This window comes from Sciurus vulgaris, assembly GCF_902686455.1.
Source record: "Sciurus vulgaris genome assembly, chromosome: 4".
NCBI classification, from domain to species: Eukaryota; Metazoa; Chordata; class Mammalia; order Rodentia; family Sciuridae; genus Sciurus; species Sciurus vulgaris.
The window spans coordinates 41,421,774-41,446,531 of record NC_136464.1 but is presented as its reverse complement, the minus strand read 5'-3'; the positions used below and the strand labels follow the sequence as shown (position 1 = coordinate 41,446,531).

General features: G+C 35.2%; 1 protein-coding gene across 4 annotated transcripts in view; it reads right to left on the bottom strand.

Moving 5' to 3' along the window:
- WAPL (WAPL cohesin release factor) overlaps positions 1 to 24,758 on the bottom strand; it is an 88,022-nt gene that overhangs the window by 16,691 nt on the left and 46,573 nt on the right. For 3 of the 4 annotated variants that reach the window (XM_079138190.1, XM_079138192.1, XM_079138191.1), the window contains exons 5-12: positions 11,522 to 11,617; positions 10,075 to 10,227; positions 9,665 to 9,801; positions 8,476 to 8,587; positions 5,789 to 6,016; positions 2,318 to 2,429; positions 1,866 to 1,963; positions 313 to 389 (exon numbers count right to left, since the gene is read on the bottom strand). In XM_079138190.1, the coding sequence (XP_078994316.1) occupies positions 313 to 389; positions 1,866 to 1,963; positions 2,318 to 2,429; positions 5,789 to 6,016; positions 8,476 to 8,587; positions 9,665 to 9,801; positions 10,075 to 10,227; positions 11,522 to 11,617 (1,013 nt within the window). The remainder of the gene's footprint in view (positions 1 to 312; positions 390 to 1,865; positions 1,964 to 2,317; positions 2,430 to 5,788; positions 6,017 to 8,475; positions 8,588 to 9,664; positions 9,802 to 10,074; positions 10,228 to 11,521; positions 11,618 to 24,758) is intronic. The other variant, XM_079138193.1, reaches the window with a different exon arrangement.

Below are 24,758 nucleotides of genomic sequence, written 5' to 3'. Positions count from 1 at the left end.
ATGTATTACCATATATATCAACTCATTTTATTGTAATAACCACCCTGGGTGGATAGATACAATTATTACCCACCCATTGTAAAGAACTTGCACCAATTAAGTAACTTGCCTAAGATTTTACAGCAAATTTTATGAAGCTGGAATCCATACCCAGGTATTTTGGCTCCAGAATCTGTAGTCTCAACTTTTGCTCTATAATGTATTCTGATTCACAGAAGTTAACAAAAATTTTATGAAGGTAATATGACCTTATTTCCTTTATGGTCAATCCAAGTGTTTTAAATAAATAACATGAGATTTAGAAAAACTTACTTAGCAGATGAAATAATGAGTTGTGAATCTTTATATGCTATCAAGTAGCTCTGATTTTCTGGATTGTGCACTGTTACCTAAAAGGGAAAAATATGAAATGATTGTGGCAATCCATCTTTCATTTATGCAAACACTACCGTTCTACATGGTGCCATAAAAGATGAGGAAGAAAAGTCCTTGTCATCTAAGGAAGTAACTCTACAACTGATAGGTTTTATTTTTAAAATAACAGAGCAACTAAAATTTATTATGAAATTTAGACATCACTTTATTAACTGCTCATTCATAATTAATGTATTCTTTACATTTACTGTAATAAAATGCAAAGCACTTTGAATATCAGAAATCTTCCACCAACTAAAACTTTATAAAGTTCCTAAGTGGATTCATTTAGCATAGATTTTAATGAAGAAATAACATCTGCATATCTAATGTATCTGAAGCCCTCTAGAAGATAAAGAACAATTTCAATTTCCTCTATGCCACAAGCTAATTTTTAAAAATACCTAGCTAATCCAAACTTATCAACAATTTATGAATCCTGAAACTTACTGGCAGTAAAATTCTAATCTACACTGGATTAGGTTTAGTCATTCACAAAAGTCAAAGAACAAAATATACTTACTGCAGGTCAATACTGTCATTCTCCCAAACCAAAAACTATAATTAGGTTGCGCCTACAGTCTGACTAAAATAAAAGCTAAAGAAATTGCTTATCAATTAAAATGAAACAAAAAACTTGCATATACAAGGCCATAAATTCAATCTTCAAAACCAAAAAGGAAAACACTATCTGTGTTTAATTACTGCTTCCTGCAAACAAATTAATGTACTTAAGTAAAATTCCATGCTAAGTGTAGAATAAACTTTGGCACATATTTTTAAAAACTCTGCATGGCTGGGCGTCATGGCATATGCCTTTAATGCCAGTGGGTTAGAAGGCTGAGGCAGGATGATCACTAGTTCCAAGCCAGCTTCAGTAACTTAGTGAGACCCTGTCTCAAAATAAAATATAAAAAGAACTGGGGATGTGGCTCAGTAGTTAAGCACCCCTGGATTCAACACCTAGTACAAAAACAAAAATATCCTATATGCAAGTCTTTATTTGGAGCAATGTATTCTTTTAATAATAAACTGCTCATTTAAATGGTTCATTAAGAATTGGTTGCTCAATGCATGCACTAATTTTAACTTGGATTAACATGTAAAACTCTAGGGATAAATAAAATATTTGGCAGTTATACACAAACACACACGTGTGCACATGCATTCAAACACAATTAAGATTGACTAACAGCCAGAGCAGTGATGCACCCTTGTAATCCCAGGAGGCTAAGGCAGGATGATTCCAAGTTCAAGGCCAGCCTGGGGAATTTAGCAAGCCCATCTCAAAATAAAATAAAAAGGGTTAGGGATATATCTCAGTGGCTCAGTGGTAGAGTACCTACCACCTGCCATATGTGAGGTCCAGGATTTAACCCCCAGTATAGTAAGGCGGGACCGGGTTGGGGAGGTAGTGAATAATTTTCCCAAAAATAGTTGTCCATACTTACACTTTCTAAAACTCGTAAACATCTTTCTGCTCCCCATAATGAGGCTACAAGTTTCTCTTCATCCTCATCTTTACTTAAATGATCCACACATTCTTTTACTAGGTATAAAGAAATGGACATGTTAGTATTTCTTATCACCTCAATACTTATCCTTAGCTAACATTAAAAGTTATTTGTTTATATGCTATGAATATACTGGAACCTCTATGAACATTATTCTATGTTTGGTTTGATATGTGAGATTTTGAAATGTATGATAACTTTTATTATTTCCACAGACCCCCCAATATCAAAGTATTGCTAGTCTCTGCTTCAAAAGTTAGATTTTTCAAGACAGCACTAAAAGAACAGACCTTTTACAACTGAAGAAATTATTCTGAAGCATATAAATTGAGTATTTTCCTTAGACTTTAAATAATACATAAAAACATTATGCATGAACATATCCATACCTTTATCTACAATATGATCCAGACCACCCAAAAGCCGGAGTTCTTCTTTAAACCAGTCTCCTGCTCGTTTAGAAGTAAGGGACAGCAATGTCTCCATAGCTAAGTGCCCAGTCTAAAAATCAGAAGCACCATTAATGAATACTGACTTTCAACAATAATTCTGAGGCAGTTATCTTAGAAATTGTTTTCCTTTACAAAAATTCACTGCATGCTACCAGCATAGGGTTTTCTTGTTTTTCTATAGAACAGTAAGTGCTTTTATAAGTAAATTAAGTACTCTTTATAAGTAAAACTGGACCAACTTTTATTAGAATAGTCTACACTGAAAAAATATGTTTTAACTACATACTTGTTTTCATAGGGGGGAAAAAAGCCAAAAAGTAGCTTATTTTTTGTCAGTGCAATGTAATATATATTGCTACTATTATTTCTATAGAACAGAGGTTCAAGTGTAAGACTGTTGAATCAAAATATGTATATGTATGTGTATATATACATATATATTTAATCATAAATCAATATATTAATTTACCACAAAGGATATAACAAATAACACTTTCCAAAGCAAAGTATGGGAATGCCAGTTGAATACTTTAAATAATCTAAGGGTAGAAAATGGTAACAAACCCTTTGTTCACCTAAATGCTGCAGACTGTTCTTAATTTTTATACTGCAGGGCTTCATGTGCCCACTATGATAAAGGTATACTCTAAAAATAACAGATGCTTTAGGACCACAGGTAGAGGGAGCATAAAAGCTAAGAGTCATATACACACAACCTAGTTAGTGTTTTCTTCTCTCTCTGTATTTGACTTTAACTATTGTTTTTCTTTTTAAAGCACACAGTTACTTCCCAACAAAGAGCAATCTGGTTCTTGATGTAATAAAGGAACTTTAGCATAATGGAAGAAATGCTTTAATTAGCAAAGACTGAAAAGACCTGGTTTTCTTTCAAGCTTCTGCCCTTCAAAAGATGCAAATTTACAACCTGGCCTAAATTATATTTGGAACTGAATATACATTAGATATTTACAAATACAAACAAAGGATCTTGGCAGAGAAAATCTTAGTATTACAAAATTAGAAGAGGGATCTAGAATGCTTTATTTTCTAGTTTTTATAAAAATGAAGTTGTTCAAGGTGATGAACACAGAACTAGAATCCAATACCACAAAACAGATTCAGCTGTTCCCAATTCTCATTTTAAGACTCTCAAAGAATAATTTAATGACCAAATTTAATTTGGTTCAAGTGCATCAGTTCATGAGTCAAAGGAGTGAAACTAAAGCCCAACAAGGCATTCTTTGTTTTAGCAAGAAAGGATATAAGAAGTCAATATTAATGAAAACTTTCCTAAGTTTTTATGTTAAAAGGATCTTTAGCATTTGTTTCTATTAGTATAAAAGAGACTCATATTTTAAAGTTAAATTAGTAAACAATAAATTAGCCTTTATAGTCTATTATTTAAGCATTTTATTTGAAAAATGAAACAAAGCCAAATTGCTAACCAAAATTTTCTCTAAACAAATAGCTCTTGACTGTTTGATCTGAAAACATTAGGTTACTACTTTAAATTATCTTTCAGTGGTCCATCAGCAGTAACAATAGTTCTTTTTTGTTGTTCTGGAAATTAAACTCAGGGGCACTTTACCACTGAGCTAGATCCCCAGTAACCGCCCCCAACTCTGCCCTTTAATTTTTATTTTGAGACAGGATCACACCAAGTTGCTAAGGGCCTCACTAAGCTGCTGAGACTAGTATGAAACTTCCAATTCTCCTACCTCAGACTCCCAAGTTAGTGAGATTATAGGAGTGTGCCACAATGCCTAGCATTAATGATATATTTCAAGGGAGAAGTGAAGCAATTAATGTAACAAACAAAACTAAAGTGTAGGGATAGTTTTTGAACAAAACCACTTACTAAATCTACTATACAATTTTAAGACAAACATAATATGAAGGAAAAGCTAACACTGGGGGGATAAAAGTAGCCATGGTGCTCTGGTTTTAACCATGAAAGACAAGTAATTAACACACTGTAGGACAGTTTTTTATATTCATATTTATCATCATAATAAACTCAATGAAAGATGGTGCATATTCATTGAACAAGTTTATCATCATGTTAATAGTAGATACCTAAAATAAGCCTTAATGTTGAACGATACAGAAGATCAAAATAAAGGTACATTCAATCACACAGCAACTAAAAATTACAGGTACAAATTTACTCTCTGATAGCATCAAAAATTAAGTGTTATCAAAATGTTAAGAGTAAATAAAAATTAAAGGTAGTATATAGATAGTGTGATAACGTGGAAGGATCACTGATGCGCCATCTGAGCACAAGATCTATTTTTCTAATTCTAGTAATTGAAAAACACTGAATGTATGCCAGTTTTGCACACTACCATTAAAAGTCAGCTTGCTCTCCTCCTACCTCACCCCCCTTTACCAGAATCCATAACCAATTCTGCTTTAACTAAACAGAGCAATATACATATCTGATTAGTACAAAGCAGTCTGTAAATTTGTGTCAAATGATGCAGTATTCAGTTGAGTAGGCAATGAGTGAAAATGTTTTACATTTGAAAGCCAGGTTATATAATGAACAATATTACTTTTTCAGAGTCACAGGTCAATTATCTTTTACTAGCTAGTAATCACGGGAATACTATTGATTCTACTAGGAAAAAAAAAAAAAAAAGCAACAAAGTAAGAGTGGAATCAAACAAAAGCAGCACAGCCATTTCAAACATAACTGAGTTATGCTGAGCATAAGGGTAGGTGCCAGTCACGCATAGTAGTGCATGCCTGCAATCCAAGAAACTCAGGAGGCTGAGGCAGGGAGTATTCCAAGTTCAAGGTCAGTCTCAGCAACCTTAGTAAGACCTTGTTTCAAAACAAAAAATAAAAAGGGCTGAAGATGTAGCTCACTCATAATCAAGTATCCCTAGATTCAATTCCCAGTACATCACCCCCGCCTCCAAAAAAAAAGGAGGGGCGCGGGGGAGAGGCAAGAGCCTAGGAATCTTCCTTTTGAGCCTTCAGGGCTGAACAGGGTTCCCTGAAGCATTTAGTAAGACACTCTGAGATACTCTGGAATAAACAAATGCTCCTCACTGAAAATGGCCCTTGCAAATCCTCTGAATTTTGATTCCTGCAATTCTGAGAATAAGAATTCACACTAGTAATAGCCTAAAAGTAGGTGGAGGGATTAGAGAGGAAGGGAAAACAAAAGGAATAGACAAAATGTAATAGGAAATTTACAGCTATTTATTGGCAAAGAAACAAAAACCCTACACACAGATGAGCTAGTTTAGAAATTTCAGAAAGGTAATGGTATTTATGACTGGAGCTAAACCTTAGGAAAATTTGCAAAGCTGTAAACCAAAGCTAGGAGTGGTAAATGATTAGTCCAAAGTCATAAAGTTATTTTTGCTTAATAATAGAAGGAAGGAAAAAACTCACCGTTATATTTTCTAGATCAAGATGCTTGTTGTGTACAGTTTCACAGAGTCTTCGAATTTTTTCCTTAATTTTGTTCATGTCTTTTTCATTCAGTAGCTTAGCTGATGAAGCATCTTGTTCCAGTTCCAAAAGTCGAATCATCAGATCCAGGCTTGCTCTATCAAGATCCATGTTTAAACGATCTCTACTTAATATGTACATGAGGGCAGCTGTACAGAGGGATAGATTCTTCAACAGACCAAAAACAAAAAAGCAATTACCAAAAATCTCAGGAAATAAGACTGTTACTGACATTTATTTAAGAGTTAAAATGTACCAGGTGCCACCTGGTACATTACAATAGCCTTGTAATGCCAACTATTTGGGAGGCTGAGGCAGGACAACTTTCAAGTTTGAGTCTCAATTTAACAAGAAATAAAAAAGGGCTGGGGATGAAGGTCAGTGGTAGAGTACTCTTAGGTTCAATTCCCAGTACCACCAAAAAAAGTTAGTAAGCCTGAAATGAACATTGTTCATTGTGTTAGAAACTTTGAAAATGTTTGATTCAGTGGTATCCCTAAACATTTTAGGGAAACATTAAATAAAGTAAATAAATTTTAAAAGCATTGTTACTTAAAATATTCATCTCTATGGATGTTCCCTATGTAAATGTTCCCAAACTAGAAGAAGGTATGCTGAATTACATGTTTCTTTGGTCATGTTCTGCTAAATGAAAAGTTCACAGAACAGTTTTTTAGACACATACACATAATCATAAAACCCTATTACAATATCCTTTTAATTCTCTATGATAATAAGATAGTCAAAATTTGAGTTCAAAATTGATAAATTGTTTCAAAAACAGCATATCTTTTCCCTGCAAAATAAACACAGATCAGTTTGCATCAATGTATACAAACTTATAATGTTGAATAAACATATATTGGTAATTGCCTTAAAATAAACCAATAAAGTCTGGCTGACCTTGATAATTATTTTATAAAGCACTAATAAAATATGCTCTCAAAAATCACTCAAATCCAGTAGTCGGCAGTCTTTTATAGTAGGTGCCATAATCTATAAATATTCAAGGTGACATATTTTAGAATAATGTATAATACAATACAGTCAGCATTTGGTATTTATATCCACAGATTCAACCAATCATGGAGCCAAAAATATAAGCAGCAAAAACAAACAAAAAAACACGTGTATTTAACACCTACAACCTTTTTTTTCTTATTATTCCCTAAATAATATAGAACTATTTACATAGAATTTACTTGGTATCACGTAATCTAATCTAGAGACAATTTAAAGCATAAAATAGGATGAGCACAGGTTACATGCAAATACCACACAATTTTATATAAGGGACCCAAGGATTTTGGTAACTGTGTGGGTCCTGGAACCAATTTCCCACAGATACCAAGGGATGGCTATGAAACAAAATGGCTTACACTTGAGATATTCCAACAATTGATATATTATTTCAATGTACAGAAATAAAATTCACTATCTGAAGATTTAAGATTTTTATACTGGTTAATATTCCAAGCTAAATAAAATAAAATAAAATAAAGAGATTTAAACTCTGAAACCCCAAAAGTAGGAAACTTAAGACATTTAATCATACAACTGACCAAATGTTTACACAGCAAACTATCTGCAAAAATTAGGATGCCAAATAAAGGCCAGGAGGAATCCACTTATCCTGACAAAACACAGTAAAGTTTCAGTCTACTCTTAAGCACACAATAAAGCAACCTTCTCAGTTTTCACCCTTGTCCCTTATTTTCTGTGCTACAAACTGGTAAGTTATTTATGTCTACTCAGGGTTAAGCACATTACTTTGGGTCTCAGAAGACTCAGATTGTGTCACCCACGTTCTGTAGTGGTAACATAATTTCCTTGAATAAAAATATAAAGTAATCTCAAAATACCACTATTGATGATGATGACCAATGAAGATTTTTATTTTCCAACTTTGAACAATATTAAAAATGAATTTTATTATTATGAAAAAACATCAAAGACAATAAAGTGAAGGATTTAATCCTATCAACAATTCAACTATCTTTCAAATTCAACAAGGGACAAAATGTTTTAAAATTATGGCTTGCAGGGTGAGGTGGCGCATGCCTGTAAGCCGTTCAAGAGGCTGAGGCAGGAGGATAGACAGTTTAAAGCCAGTCTCAGCAATGGCAAGGTGCTAAGAAACTCAGTCAGACCATCTCTAAATAAAATACAAAATAGGGCTGGGGATGTGGTTCAGTGGTGGAGTGCCCCTCAGTTCAATCCCCGGAACCACACCCCTCCCAAAAAAAAAAAACATTATGGCTGTATTTCAGAACCTTTTTATTCATACTATGAATATCAAACAATGTTAAAAAGATTTTTGACAGTACTCCTTAATAGAGGAAATCAAGCTTACAGAATTAAATACCCAGTATGGAACGTTAGCTACTATAAATAAAATTTTAGCAAAACTGGTGAATTAAGGGAAAAAAATACTGCCATGAGAACATAATCAAGTGAATTGTTAAGCAAAAAGTTACAGCATTAAATTCTACATATTCAGCAAATAAAATGAACCTAATCTATAACTAGGATATATTTATATGAATATTCAGTGAGGGTATTTTTAATAGTCTTAATAGACAAAAATTCCTCAATAATGCTTCCCAATCTCAGAAACTTAAAAATACCTGATGGTGCTGGGAATCATCCAAAGTTTTAAAGACCATGGCGACCATTCCATGTGCTCTTAGGTGCATTCGAAAACTGGGCATGGCACATTTAGTAGCCAAGCTAATAACACTAGAAGAAAATAGACAATGTTCAGAAAATTGAAAATATATTAGTTTTTTGTTTGCATAATGCCAAAACAAGCAAAAACAAAGGAGGAAGAAGAGTCAAAGTTTTCCCTATATAGATCCTAATATAAAAATCATGAGCAAGGTTGGGGGTATAGCTCAGTGGTGGGAGTGTTGGTCTAGCATGCTAGAGGTCCTGGGTTCAATGCCTACCACCAAAAAAACAAAAAACCAAAACAAACAAAAAAAGAACCCAACAAAACAAACCTAAAACCCAATTACCAATAATTTGGCAAAATCAAATTATTAAAAACATGCTGGGGGGCTAGGGATATAGCTCAGTTGGTAGAGTGCTTGCCTCACAAGTGTAAGGCCCTGGGTTCAATCCCCAGCACCGGGAAAAAAAAAAAAAAAAAACATGCTGGGGGTGGGGTTATAGCTCAGTGGTACAGCACTTGCACTGGGTTTGATTCTCAGCACCACATATAAATAAATAAAATAAAGGTCTATCAACATTAAAAAAAAAAAAAAAACACTGATACTTAGTATGTGATTGGGTATACTATATTTTTTAAAAAACGACTGTCTTTATTCCTTTTCATTACTACAACCATAAAAAGCATAAGATCCTACCTACATTTCATAAGGCTTCTGATATATGAAAACTATAAATAATTACGCTTGGCTGGATATACTCCCAAATGACTAGACAATTCAACCAAATCATGATATTCAATCAATTGTAGTATGCAAAAGATGATCCATTTCACAGCATGCTTACATTTTCACCTAATTCATCACCTGATGCTTGAAATTTTGAAATGGTGAAAAAAAATTCTTTAGTACACTATTTTTTCAAGCATATAGAAAATGAAGCTTATACCATGCTAAAAAGACTGATCACCCAGTTTTCTCTACATTATAATCAACTTCTTTATAAGAAACTGATCACATTTTAATACACTGCAGTCTATACACTATGAAACAAAAATGTCTGTTTTCTTCTTACAATACGCAGGTGAAAAAAATTTAGTAAGATATAACATGCAGATAGTTATAAAATATAAAAATAAGATCTTACCTAAGGCAACGTGTGTTTAGAGGCTGAGTGCTCTTTAAGCCACTTAACAAATATTCAATGTCATCAGTGAATTCTTGATTTTCACCAAATTCCACCACATCATTGAAGTGCTTCACGTGCTGAACAACAGTATATAACTGCCAAGAAAAAAATAAGTCCACCTCTTTTGTAACTATGAACTAGCATACTTACATCTATAGGTTCACTGTACTTCATATCAAAGTATATACATCAGTTCGTTAGATGGCATTAAAAGTATTTCTTAAAACACTGTATCTTGTAGGACAAGATAATTTTGTGGTTCAAAACTGCCCCTATCAGGGTGTTGATATTTGTTCAAGACATTAAAAGGCTTAATGTTACATACAAAAATCTATCCACGTGCAGTAAAACTGTATATGGCTGCTTACTTCTTTGTCTTCTTTTCTGCATTTCAGTGCAGTAACTATATCTTGGTAGGGCTGAGTAGGTATTGTCACAGTTTTTATCACTTTGAGTGGTGGTGCAGGAGCCTTAAAAACTCCATCATCTTTTTGATTTGGTTCCTTTGAAGACAGCCTCACCTATTAATAAAGTTGTATTCAATTAGTTGTTCTAATTAAATATATTTTTAAATAGTTACATCTTGTCTATCTGGCAAATTTAGTTTTAAAAAAAGAGTTTTTTTTTTTTTTTTTTTTTTTTTTTTTAAAGGCAAGGAAGGGAGGCCTCTGAAAGGACCTAAGAGGTAACTTTAAATTCCATGCACTACTAGGTAAGACTTGATTTACACATAAAAGAACCACTCAGGAATTGCTTCTGGTCTTTTAAAATCTTTCAACCTTTAAATATAACTTGTTATTTGTCTCCAGGACCATTAAAAGTATTAAGAACCACAATTGCATGCACGAATAGCATTGATAAGCAGCTAGGGATGGAACAGAAAAAATAAAACAGACCAAAGAATCCTGGAAGCATAGGAAGCTGAAGTAGTTTGGAGTAGAAATAAATAGCTATAACAACAACATAGCATACATCAATATGGCAGATAATCACTAGTACACATAAAGATGACTTTACACTATTAATAGGAATTTTAATATTATCAATTTAAGAAAAGCAAAGTGTACACTGTGTTTTAGAAGTATCTCTATTCCTAGACCTGAGGATATGGCTCAGTGATAGAGTGCTTTCCTAGCATGCACAAGGCCCTAAGTTTATTCCCCAGCATCACCAAAAAATAAACAAAATTAAAAACAAACAAAAAAGTCCAAAGAAATATCTTTATTCTGAATTTTGTTGTTTATAAAGAAGTCATTCCTTTAAGATAGCTTTAGATGACTAAGGCTTTGTTAACCTAGTAGTTTTAAAATCTGATACTACTAATCCTTCTAAAGAAAACAATCCATTAAGAATTTTTCTTCAATTCAGTTTTCGAATTGGAAAGTAATACTTCAAGTACAGAAAGGGTTTCCTCTGAAAAGTAAATTAAGAAGTGAAAGCCACTTTGAGATCTATATAGGATATAATTGACAGAACAGCTGTTAGTAGTCAATACAAATTTCAAGTAAGGAAAATATGTTCTTAAATACTAATTCCTGTAAATCATATAAAATGTGGGTCATATAAAAAGATCCTTATTTTTTAAGGCTTTCATTTATGACCTAGAAGGTATAAGAAGTTTTGCTCTCCTACCCACAATCCTCACTTTTCTCAATGAATTAAACTGAAGCTACTAAATTTCAGTGAGGGAGTCCAAAATACACTGTTAAATAGAAAAGTCAAAGATTTATACATTATGAATTAAGATAGTAACTGCTTAAGATAACTATTTACAACTGGTTAAAGAACACAAAAAATAAAATTTGGAACACTTACTGTGACACTCTGAGGTTTCACTACTGGTGGCCCAGGTAGTTCTTCTGAATCCGGATGGTTCCAATGTCTAGCATTATATACAGCTTTTGTAGGTGACTAGAGAAATAAGAAAAAGGTCATCTGTTTCCATCTTTGTATCTTTAAAATTAAAAATCATAAACAATTTAAATGAATAAAAATATATCCCAGACAGAGGAGGCTGAGTGCTATTTTAATCAGGTTCCCATTTGTATGTAAGACATACTCACTGTGGTAATTGGTCATAAAATTGGGCAGTTGGTGCTCTGTGCAACTATAACCAAAAGATGGCAGTTGAAAGTGAACCTCTTGCCATGCTTGTATTAACTTAGTAATCCACATATTATGTTCTCTGGTAAATTTTATTCCTCACACTACACATTCATGCTCCACAATCTTTCAATAGGGACCAGGTAGCTTATTACAGGCAATACAGGTTCATACCCATCAATGTGAAAACAGTGAGCCCAGCTGTGTACATCATTTGACATTTTCAAATGTCATGAAGGTAAATATGGTACATATAACTTATAAGAAACTGGGGATTTAGAGGGGTATCATGTAATAATACTCATGAATTCTGCAGCAAAATGGTTAAGTGTTCATACTAAAGTGAGATAAAGATATAAATTGCCTTGCATTAATTCAGGTTACTGTGCTGTCAAATCAATTTGTTAAAGTTTATGGAAAAAAAAAAACACTTGTTATAATACTCTGAATTTCAGAATTAATAACTAAACCTATAAAAATCAATCCATAGGATTCAATCTGCATAAAAGGGAAAAATCCCTCACTTTCAAAAGAACACTGATTAAACAAAGACTGACAACATAAAAAAGTTCTCAGCATATATCCAAAAGATTTAAAATCAGCATACTACAGTGATGCAGCCACACCAAAGTTTATAGCAGCACAATTCACAACAGCTAAGCTATGGAGTCAACCTAGGTGCCCTTCAACAGATACATGGATAAAGAAATTGTGATATACAACCCCCCCCCACACACACACACAATGGAATATTACTCAGCCATAAAGAATGACTTTACAGCATTTGCCAGTAAATGGATCTATCTGAAGACTATCATATTAAGTGATACAAGACAATCCAAAAAAACTAAGGTCAAATGTTTCTGTTGATATGTGGAAGCTAAACCACAATGGTAGAGGATTTGGATTGAGGGAAGAGATAAGTTCAGGAGATCAGACAAAGGGGAATGAAGGGAAGAGGGATAGAAACAGGAAAGACAGAAGAATGAATCTAACAAATTTTCCTATGTATATATATGAAAATACCTAAGCAAACTCCATCATCATGTACACTCACAAGAATGGGATCCTAATTAGAATAAGATATATTACATGCTTGTATGATTATATAATAATGGATTCTACTGTCATGAATAACTAAAAAGAACCAAAAAGTAACACCTCATCTTCTCTATCCTTTATAAAAGTGAAATTAAATTATCTCCTTTAAATTTCAAATAAATCTGATCTATTACATGTTTTCCGTTCATATTTTAAGTACTGTACACCAAAAATAAGAGAACAAATAGGAAAGCCTACTTCAGGATTGATGAAAAATTCATTCTCATTATTCATACATACCAAATTTACATAAACTGATGATTCATTAATAGTTTAAATAATTTATGCACTCATACAATGACTTCATCAGGCTTCCCAAGGCACAAATGCCTGGATATAGACAAAAGATTTCTAAAACTGAGGTATTTTTTGTACTCCTCTTGAACATCACCAATATAATCTGTATACCCGTTAGTTATTAGACCCTTCATTTTAGCGAACTCTAGTACCCCAAGACCAGTCAGAGTCCAGGCTCTTGGCAAGAATAGGTATCATGGGCTGGGACTAATTCAGTGACAGAATGCTTGCCTAGCATGTGCAAAGCCCTGGCTTCTATCCCTAGCACACACATACAACCACAAAAAGAAAAAAGAACACGTGTCTCAAAAAAGCATTTTCTTTTTTTTTTTTTTTTTTAAAGTACTAACTCTGGATAATAATTTTTTTAGTAATAAAAGGGTTGTCTAGTTCCACATATAATGAAAAAACAGGGCAGCTCAAGGTTCTAAACTAAAAATCAAGAATACATTAAACAACAGGTGCTATGTTAAGTATTAAATATCACTGATAATTGTTATGTCATGCTGTGCCATGCAGTGTGGCACATAAATGAAAAGTGGTCTACCCACCTCACAGGGATTGGGATCAACAAATGGGATAACTGACATAAAAACACTGTTAAATGTGTTATTAGAAAGAACAGCAGACTGGGGGCACACTGTTCTAGTCATCTCAAAAGCCCCTGAGACATAACAGCATGCAGAAACCCTGAATATCATATATATTTATTAAAAGAACTTTTTGTTTACTCTGTACAACAGACTAAGAAAAGACTAAAGTTTTTGGTGTCGTTTTGCCATTTTAATGTTAATGAGTAATCTAAAGAAAGTAGATTCACTTAGAACTTTTCCTTCAAAGTCTTATAAAGTTATAGGGCTTATTATGGGGGAGGAGAGCTGCTGAAAATCTATCTAAAAATTAAATAACACCTGGATATGGAGAGCAGGTGCACACACACACACAGGGGAAAAGAGTTTAAAACAGGAAAGGAGAAAGAGAAGGCACAACGACTTGCTCTGAGCTCTTTACATGATTCTAAAATGATACAAGAGCTGGGCATGGTGGCACACACCTTTAATCCCAGTGAGTCTGAGGCAGGAGGATGGAAAGTTTGAAACTAGCCTTGCAATTTAAAAACTGTCTCAAAATAGAGAGAAAAAAAAAAAAGGTCTGGAGATATAACTAATTGGTAAAGTGCTGCTGTGTTCAATCCCCACAACACTGATATCACATAATTTTTCACTTGAAGTCATTCTGTACAGAATCTGTGGAAATACCACAAAGTAATTAACTTTTCATAGAAAATCAAAATCGTCTATATTGAGTAGAAGAAATAAAAGATAAATAGAGGAGACATAAGAAGAACAAGGAGACTATAACTTTAATCTGAAAACCTTGTGTACCAAGTTCCTTCACCCAAAGACAGTATGCCTCCCAGGCCTGTCGCTCTCCAAGCTAGTTTCTCCCAGGCCTGTCATTCCCAAATTTCTCAGAAATCTACAAATCTTTACTCACAATCTTAAGTAACTGGAAATTCACCCATGTAAGAGAATTGGCCTATGAACTGTTAATTAGTCCACCAATAACATGTATTTTTAAAATATATGGAGCAAAACCTATAATAGAGGACACTTTCTCAACAACATCTATTGATCAAATAATGGAGAAAATATCAACCTAAGGGTCCTGGAACAGCCAGACCACCACGAGTCCTCTCACTACCACCAGACTGATATATTCCCACATACCTTTCTATGTCCCTCTCACAAAGTTTCCCTTAAAAGAAACCTTAAGACTCCAAAAGGTATGTCTCACTCTCAGTCTGCTTTCTCCTGTGATTGTGTACTTCTTGCTTTTCTAAATTAATCTCTACTTGTGTCTTAATCTGACACATCTAGAAATTCTTTATTTACTGTTGTCCTGAGTTGATTTCATTTCCAGTTGATATAATATCCAGATGTTACTTTTTTAGATAGATGTATCTTCAGCAGTTCCCAGCCCCCATAAATAGCCTTAAAACTTCATAAGACCTTGAAATAAAACCCGAGGTCCCATTCTCCAGGACCTCCTTGGACCACTTCTGGTGACTACTATTTAAAAATCTAGCTAAGGTGGCACACTCCTATAGTCCCAGAGGCTATGGGGACTGTAGCAGGAGGATCCCAAGTTCAAAGTCAACCTCAGCAACTTAGCAGAGCCTCTCTTAAAAAAATTAAAAGAGAGTTGGGGATGTGGCTCAGTGCTTACATATCCCTTGGGTTCCACTGGAAGGAAAGGAAGGAAGGGAGAGGAGGGGAGGGGAGGGGAAGGGAAGAAAGATAGATCTAAGATTTAACTGGGTCCTTCTTAATACATCACCAGGCTTGTCTTTAATCTTGTTTATTTTATTCTGGTTTAAAAAGCAGATACAAAAAAAATAAAAATAAAAATAAAAAAATAAAAAGCAGATACATAGCATAATCCAGATTCCTTAACCTTTCTTTTTGTTAAAAATTTATGACTTTTTTGCTCAGTAATCTAATGAGAATACTTAAACAAAAAGAAAGTTCTTTTGAATACTCTTAACATTCTAAAGATTTGAAATCATTTTAGCATATTTCAAGTACTAGCAATCTTAAGTATCCTATATCTTTTCTTATTCACTTGTCCAGGGGCAGAACAAAAAAGATGAATTTCAAATGTAATCCTCTTTTTTTTTTTTTTTTTTTTTTTTTTGTGGTGCTGGGGATTGAACCCAGGGCCTCAAGCACTCTACCAAATGAGCTATCTCCCCAGCACTCCTCCATTCAGCTTTAAAAAAGTAAATTAAAAGAGCCAATGACAGCCCTATGGAATATTTATCCACAACAGTAAATCTAGTTTCTATGAAAACAATGGATAAAAATTGGTTCTTACAATCACAGTACCAAGACAGTGATAATAGACTGGCTTGTTGAAGTACAACTGTAAACCAGAAAAAAGAGGAGTTTCTTCTTGAAAACCTGAGAAATGATAATATTATGCTATTCTGAACTGGCTGAACTGGCTCTTAAAGGGGAAAAAAATCTGGCTAGCTGTTTTTTAAAAAACAGGGCCAAATTTATTTATGAATTTTAAAGACTAAGTGTACTAAGTGAGGACAAAAATAGTAATCTGATTAGAATTCATCCAGCCTATCCACAAAAAATTTAATGAAAACAGAAGTACATTCTCATTAGTGATTCAACCAGCATGAAATACAACTAAATTCTATACAGTGCTGCAATGCATAACAGTGTGTGTATATGGTGTTTAGTGCCAATTCAAAATGAGGAAGGAAAGAGAAAAAAAAAATCTGGAGCTAGGTTTTTTTCCCCCTTTTGAAAATTTGAAGTATTTTTATACAAGATGGGTGGCAAAAGCAGAATAATGAAGAAAGTTTTACAAAGATTATCTTTTAGCTCTTTAAAACTTCTTTTTAAATACAATCATATAATCTCAAACTGTCTTAAACTAAGAGGAAAACCACACATTAGATATTCAGAGTATTAAATTACTTAAGGGAAACCTACAAATATCCCTGAACTAAAATCTACCATGTCTATATGACTAACTAAACTCTGTAATATGTAATATAGAAGACTGTGTGGAGAATTCACAGTTAAAGGGGAGAAAGGGAGTGGAAAATCTTTTTTTCTTTACTTGATCCAATGAAGTTCTACAGGCGGCAATACCTTTTAAAGAGACAGCTTCTATTTTATGAAAAAATTCTCAACTTCCATCTACATGTAAAACAATGTATTACTGTTATGCTCATTGTTGGTGAGCATAACTTTCAAAAGTAGAACTGGTAGCCATGGTTACATCAGAATTGTTACCTGGAAATAGCATAATTTGGGAAACTTAAGTCCATGTAACAAAGCATAGAATTTAGTGCCTTGGCACTTTGGGAGGATATAACTTAAGCCTATAATTCAACAATTATAAAAGATATTAGAATAAGCAATGACAATCATCAGATAACTGCTTAATTTTAGTTATCTTTCAATGAATAATATCATTGAGAGACTGGGGGCATTACTCAGTGGTAGAGCACTGCCAGGTCCTGGGTTCAATTGCTAACAAATAATGGGAGGGAGGGAGGGAGGGAGAAAGGGGAAAGGAAGGAAGAAAAAAAACTGCAGATGCACATATCCTGAAAGATATACCTATGCGTATTCAGCGTGTCATTATTATTTGGTTTTAATTTCAATCGGCTATTGTTCAAAAGTGACTTGTTAGGCTTTGATTTAACTGAATACGCAGATTTTGCCAACAACAGATATGGGGAAACTATGCCTATATAACATTAAAAATAAATAATTTAAAGGACATAAACAATCAACATAAAAGAGAATGGAAGAAGCCAGAACTAAATGCAATCTAAAATCAAGTTTTTATTTTTATTTTTTGGCAGTGCTGGGGATTGAACCCAGGGCCTTGTGCTTGCAAGGCAGGCACTCTACCAACTGAGCTATATCCCCAGTCCTAAAATCAAGTTCTTAAAATTATTAAAAATAAATATCACCTGAGTGTGAGATCTCTATGAACCAATGTTGAGTGCCTTCCAGGAAGTGTTACTAAATCAAAAAGCAGAATGAGCCAGGTATGGTGGCCCATTCCTATAATCCCCTACTTAAAAGGCTCAAGCAAAACTCTATAAGCTTGAGGTCAGCCTTGTGATTAAGAACCTACCTCAAAAAAAGAAGAAGGGCTGGGGATGTAGCTAAGTGGTAGAGTGCCTGTCTAGCATTAAAAAAAAAAAAAAGGCAAAGTGCAGAAGAGTACATGTAGATGTCAGTTTTTAGTAATATGGAAGGGAAATAAGAGACATCTGGCTATTAGTATAAAAAAGAAACACAAAAAGGGGAAGAGTGGAAAACAAAGTCCATTCCCTCTAAGGGGTTAATAATAGGCTGGAACAGACCCTGGATGAAGATACTCTTCAATAAATTCAGCTTTTTGTATAGTTTTGACTTTTGGAAGCTTGTTAATGTCATATACATTCTATCAAAAATAAATTAAATCAATAAGAATACAAGGAAAGAAAACTCAATGTGCTCCTGTTGCTCACTATGAAGAAGATAGAAGGCAAGAATCCTTTGGGGATGGGGCAATATTGTAGATATCTGTGTGAGCTCATCACTTCTAGAACAGACATGTAAATATGCATGAATCTACTATATGCATCTGTGTGTAGTATTTATATTTATGTAAATGTATATGCATATGCATGCATGTTCCTTAGCTCAGTCTGCTAAAAAGGCCAAGAAACAACAAGCACACCTACTGCCATACTGCCATAACCTTCATCCACAATGCCATATCATTCATCCACAACTAGAAGGAATGAGTACGCCTCAGAGAATAGGCCTGATTTCAGGAGCTGAGCAGGTACAGGATAAACATGGATATGCCATAAAGGAATAAATAGGGACAGGCTTGGGGACGAAATAGCTTAAAAAGGGTCCCCCAGCCAAACTGGGACAAATTCAGCTCCAAATTAATTACTATATGAATTATAAGCTATTGGGGGAAAAACAGGGATTCCTTAAATAAGTCAAACTCACAGAAACAGTAGAAAGGTGGCTGCCAGTGGCTAGGAAATGGGACTTTGGTCAAAGAGTAGAAACTTTCAGGTGATCAAGTTGTAGAGGTCTAACTCTTAGTATGATAACTACAGTTAATAAGCGTGCACTACATGTTTGAAATTTGCTAAGAGATCTTAAATGTCTTAACCAGGCATACGTACACATAAAATGGCAACTATGTGAAGTGATGGATGTGTTAATTAGCTTGATGCTGATGATGTATATCAAAACATCACATTGTATACTACACACACACAAATACAGGTACACGTAATTTTTGTCTAGTTATGTCTCTATCAAGTCTGGGGGGAAAATGACAGGGATTCATGCATCCGTATTAATAAAAGGAAGAAAGACAGCTTATAGAAGAACTTCAAAGAACTTCTGAATGTGAAGGGAGTACGTGATTTGGACAATTACCATTTTACAACCAATATAGAAAGCACTGGAACAGGAAAGGATCAACAACTGTACACATACCAAATAAGTACACATTCTAATAAAGAACAGGGCATTTCAGTGGTCTTAAAAGTATCTTCATACAGACTGCTTATTAGTTGCAAGGGAGAAAAAAAATAGTGATTACACAGTGGAGAGATGAACAATACCTAACATCCCTGAGAGTAGTGTCCTGAAAGGAAACATGAAAAAGACACCTGTTGGGGGCTGTGCCATGTTGGCGGCGCCGGGATGGCGCCTGATCACATCGGCAGCAAGGAGGTTAATTGACATAAGCACACTCAGGTGATTTTCTCCACGCACACAATGTATGCGCATGTGTTCTCGAGCACTAATTGCCTGCTCAAAGCGTCTAGCCTAATCTTTGCGTAACAGGCGTGGCCCTGCTCTCCGCCTCCTGGAGGTGATATAAGCGTAGGCGGAGTGAGACAGAAACACGAACAGCAGCCATTAGCAGAGAAGCAGCAGGATACACGCAGCGCGGCGCGGCAGTAGCCAGAGAAGAGAAGACAGAGCAGCAGCTAGTAGGACACACAAGGCAGCAGCGAGTAGGGGCGGCGGAAGGCAGATCGCAGAACGGAGAACTGAGACACATCACTAGGGCACCTTGGGTGGACATACCCTTAGTTCACAGGATGCAGGACTTTAAGGTGTAGCAAGTCTTCTTTTAAGCTCTAAGCAAGGCCTGTCCTTCTCTCAACGTCTCTCTTAAGCAAAGTCTATCTCTGATAAGCAAAGTCTCTCTCTCTCTCCTCTCAAAGCAAGTAAACCTCATTTCCGCTATCTTCTATAAATAAACAAGCAAGAAAGCAGTGCACTAAAGAGAAAGATAGAAGTGCCTCAGTTTCCACTCCACCACCCATAAGACCCGTGCAAGTTGTTGCTGCAGGCGGTGACAAATATCCACAGATTTTGGAACCGCAAAGAGCCAGCGACAGACACCTACCTACACAATACCACAGTCTGGAATACACAATCTGAATTTAATCATGAAAATATATTTGACTGGCTGGGCGTGGTGGCATACACCGTAACCCAGTGACTCTGAAGGCTAAGGCAGGATTGCAAGTTCAAGGCCAGCCTCAATAATTTAGCAAGACCCTGTCTCAAAATAAAAACCAAAAAGGGTCAGGGATGTGGCTCAGTGATTAAGCATCCCTGGGTTCAACTGCTGGTACATCACCATCACCGTCATCATCATCAAACAGAAGGAAGATAATTATCCAACCAAATCAAAACCAAAGGAGCTCTTTTCTAAGAGATGAGAGGACTGACAATAAAGAAAAGGCTGTGGAAATGTTCCAGATTAAAGGAGTCTAATCACAAACAATCATGAAATGCAATATCTCACCCTAACTAGATCCTGTAATAGAAGTAAAAATGCTAGCACAAAGGACATTACTGGGTCAACTGAAAACAGATTAAGTAAACAATGTATAATACTGTTAAATTTATTGAAATTGATAACAGTGATGTGAATATGTAACTGATTAGGAAATACAAACTGCATTGAGGGTTAAAGGACTATAGTACACAGAACTTACCTGTATATTCAGGAAAAAAACATGTATGTATGTCCATGCAGTGTGGGAACAATGAAATATATCCTTAGGCTTCACCCAAGTAAAAACAAAAGGCCAACAAGATAAACAGAATAAAAGATGTTTGTGCTTAACACTGTTTAATTTTGCAAATTTTCCACAACTTTGAAATTATTTCCAAAAAAAAAAATCTTTTAAAAATCAAATTGTTTCCAAATTTAAAACTTTTTAGCTGGAAGCACTGACATATTCCAGTAGTCCTAGCTACATTGAAGTTAAGGAAAAGAATCACTTGAGCCCAGGAATTCAAGACTAGGCTGAGCAAGACAGTGAGACCCCCGTCATCTTTAACAACAAAAAAATCTAAAAAACATATTTTTAAAATTTAAATTTAGCAAAATACCAAAAGTATAAAACATACCTTGGGTTGAGATACTTTAAAAAAGATTAAAACATAACCAATACTTGGCCCAAAGTTAGTGTTTTTCTTATTTAATGATTGTTCCTGAAAAGCCAAGGGGACCACGGACAATCTTTTCTGTCTTAGCTTCTAAAAGACAGGAAGTTATATTAGTGGTAGGTGCCCAGGAGCCATAACAAGAACAAATGATTTTAATTTTAGTTTCATCTCATTTTATTTTTAAAAAGTTTCCTCATTTGTTTTCAACCTGACTCTATCAAGTTTATTTTCACATCCTGTCACAAGTATTTCTATAAAGGATAGCATAAGTCATACCTAAAAAATAAGTATAAACAATTATAAATATTTTGATTATGGAACTTCAGATCAAGTCAAGTAAAAAGTAAAGCTTAAGAGAACAAACCTTATAAGAAGAAAGGCTCTTTAGTTTTTATATGCAATCACGATAATTTAAGTCCTCACAGGGAAATTTTGTTTTCTAGACTACAAGGGCATAGAACATAGTGATTATCTTCACAATACACATATAGGATCGCTTCAAACATGTAACTGAATATGGATGTGCCAATGTGTGAGCGAACTACCAGAGGCCAGGGAAATGACTTCTGAACCAAAAGGAGGAAAAGAATGTGGCTTACCCTTACCCTCCAGGATGGAAAAAGTTCATGTTCTCACAAGTGTTGGAGAAAAACCTCATAATTCAGGGGAATCAGGCAAACTATCTAAAGGGGTGTGGGAACAATTATCCCTGGACTAAAGCCTGCTCTCCCACATCAAATTTAAAAGACTTAAGAAGATCAAATATTAGAAACAACATATATCTCATTTGTTTACAATAAAAAAAAAAGATCACTTAACTACATCTCAGAATAAGCCAAAACTCGCAGGAAAATAGACAACACCCAACAAAGTAGAATTCTAAACTGCTTGCATCCAATCAAGTTACCGAACATGTAAAATAACAGGAAAATATAACCCATAATAATAATGAGAAAAATCAACCCACAAAAGCGGACCCAGAAACCACACAGATGACAGAATAAGTAAATAAAGACATTAAAAATTTCCACGTGGCCTATCATCCGCCATTTGCCTGCCTCTCGCCTGTCCATCACCTGCCTTACTCCTATCCATCACCCAATGCACGAGGTTCACCTCCCGATCTTCCCACAACAGTCAGCAAACTGATCACCAACCGTCAGCGGAGCACCAGCTGCCTGCTGTTGCCTGGAAGTTCACTGTTCCAGTGCCTGCAGGTTTGATTACACGTGGCTGCTGCCATTTTGCGATAACAGCCAGGCCCCATAGGACCCCTGGCCGGACTGACTGAGCCCCATCTCCAGGATCCCTCAGCCCAACCGATCACTCCCTGCCTCTGAGGCCCTCACATCAACTGACTGCTCCCTGCCACCAGGACCCCCAGACCAACTGACTGCGCCCTATCACCGGGACCCCAGACCAACTGATTGCAACCGGCCTCCAGGATCCCACGACCACACCAAACACACTGGACCTCCAGGACCCCTGCCTGACCAACCACGTCCCGCCTCCAGGACCTCCTGCTGACCATGGCCACACCCTGAGCTGCAGCTCCCCCTTTGCCAACACATTTCAAAGCCAGAGCGGCCATCTTGGATAATCCTGGAAGCCAGAGCTCTGATCTTTAGGTGGGGCAAAACCCATCCTGAGACACGTGCTGGAGGCTTGAAGCGCGATGTCAGGTACCTCTCATGCATCAGGCTACTGAACACTGGGAGATTTTATTACTATATGACTGTTATACTGTAGATTTTCTTTTTTTCTCTTTATTGAAAAAATTTCTTTACTTTTCTTGCTCTCTTTTCCTTTTGTTTACCTATTCCCACAGAGTCTCTTTCTCCCTTTTTCCCATGCTAACATCCAATTTCTTTTGATTACACTCTCACCCTTTCTATTATCCAGAACTTTTGTACATTCATTCTACATCCCTCTGCATCCTCTTTGTCCTCCATTTGAAACTGCAGACCTTACTGCAAATTTGTTTGTTTTACTGAAGATAATATTTGAACTCGTTCTGTTTATTATGACAATTTTGTTATTGTCCTCATACGGGCTATTTGGTCTAGGATTGCTCAGCGTCTGAATTGGGCACTGCTAATATTGATCTCCCCTTAAAGAAAGGGTTTTGGAAACCTATAGGGCCACTATAAGTCTACAGGGGGAAATCTGCAATACCCCACATCTGCACTGCTAGAGGGGAAGATACATGAACAACATGAAAAAACAAGGGAAGAAAATGATCCAAACAAATTTAGATTCTATATTAACAGAATCCAATGAAGAAATGTCAGAAAAGGACTTCAGATTATACATGATTAAGATGATTTGTGAAGCAAAGGATGAGATCAGAGAGCAAATGCAGGCAATGAATGATAATACCAATAAGCTGAAAGAGCAACTGCAGGAAGCAAAAGATCATTTCAACAAAGACATAGAGATTCTCAAAAAAAAAAAAAAAAAAAAAAAAAAAAAAAAACGGAAATACTTGAAATGAAGGAAACAGTAAACCAAATAAAAAACTCAATGGAAAGCATCACCAAAAGACTAGAACACTTGGAAGACAGAACCTCAGACAATGAACACAAAATATTTAATCTTGAAAATAAAGTTGCCCAAACACAGAAGATGGTAAGAAATCATGAACAGAATCTCCAAGAACTATGGAACATCATGAAAAGACCAAATTTAAGAATTATTGGGACTGAGGAAGGCAAAGAGATACAAACCAAAAGGAATGAACAACCTATTCAATGAAATAATATTCAATGAAGAATGAAATGGAAAATCAAATACAAGAGGCTTACAGAACACCAAATGCATAAAATCACAACAGATCCACACCAAGGCACATTATAATGAAAATGCTTAACATTCAAAATAAATATAGAATTTTGAAGGCCACGAGAGAAAAGCATCAGATTACATATAGGGCGAGACCAATACAGATAGCAGCCGACTTCTCAACCCAGACTCTAAAAGCTAGAAGAGCCTGGGACAACATATTTCAAGCTCTGAAAGTACATGGTTGCCAACCAAGAATCCTATACCTAGCAAAACTAACCTTCAGATTTGAAGATGAAATGGAAGGATGAACAAAAGTTAAAAGAATTTACAAATAGAAAGCATGCGCTACAGAATGTTCTCAACAAAATATTCCATGAGGAGGAAATGAAAAACAACAATGGAGGTCAGCAAAGGGAAAAACTACCTTAGAGAAAAACCACTCAAAGGAGAAACTAAGCCAACTTAAAAACCAAAAATGAGCCAAATGACTGGGAATACAAATCATATCTCAATAATAACCCTGAACGTTAATGGCCTAAACTCTTCAATCAAAAGACATAGACTGGCAGAATGGATTAAAAAAAGGGACTCAACAATATGCTGCGTGCAAGAGACTCATCTCATAGAAAAAGATATCCATAGACTAAAGGTGAAAGGATGGGTAAAAACCTACCACGCACATGGACTCAGTAAAAAAGCAGTGGTTTCCATTCTTATATCAGATAAAGTGGACTTCA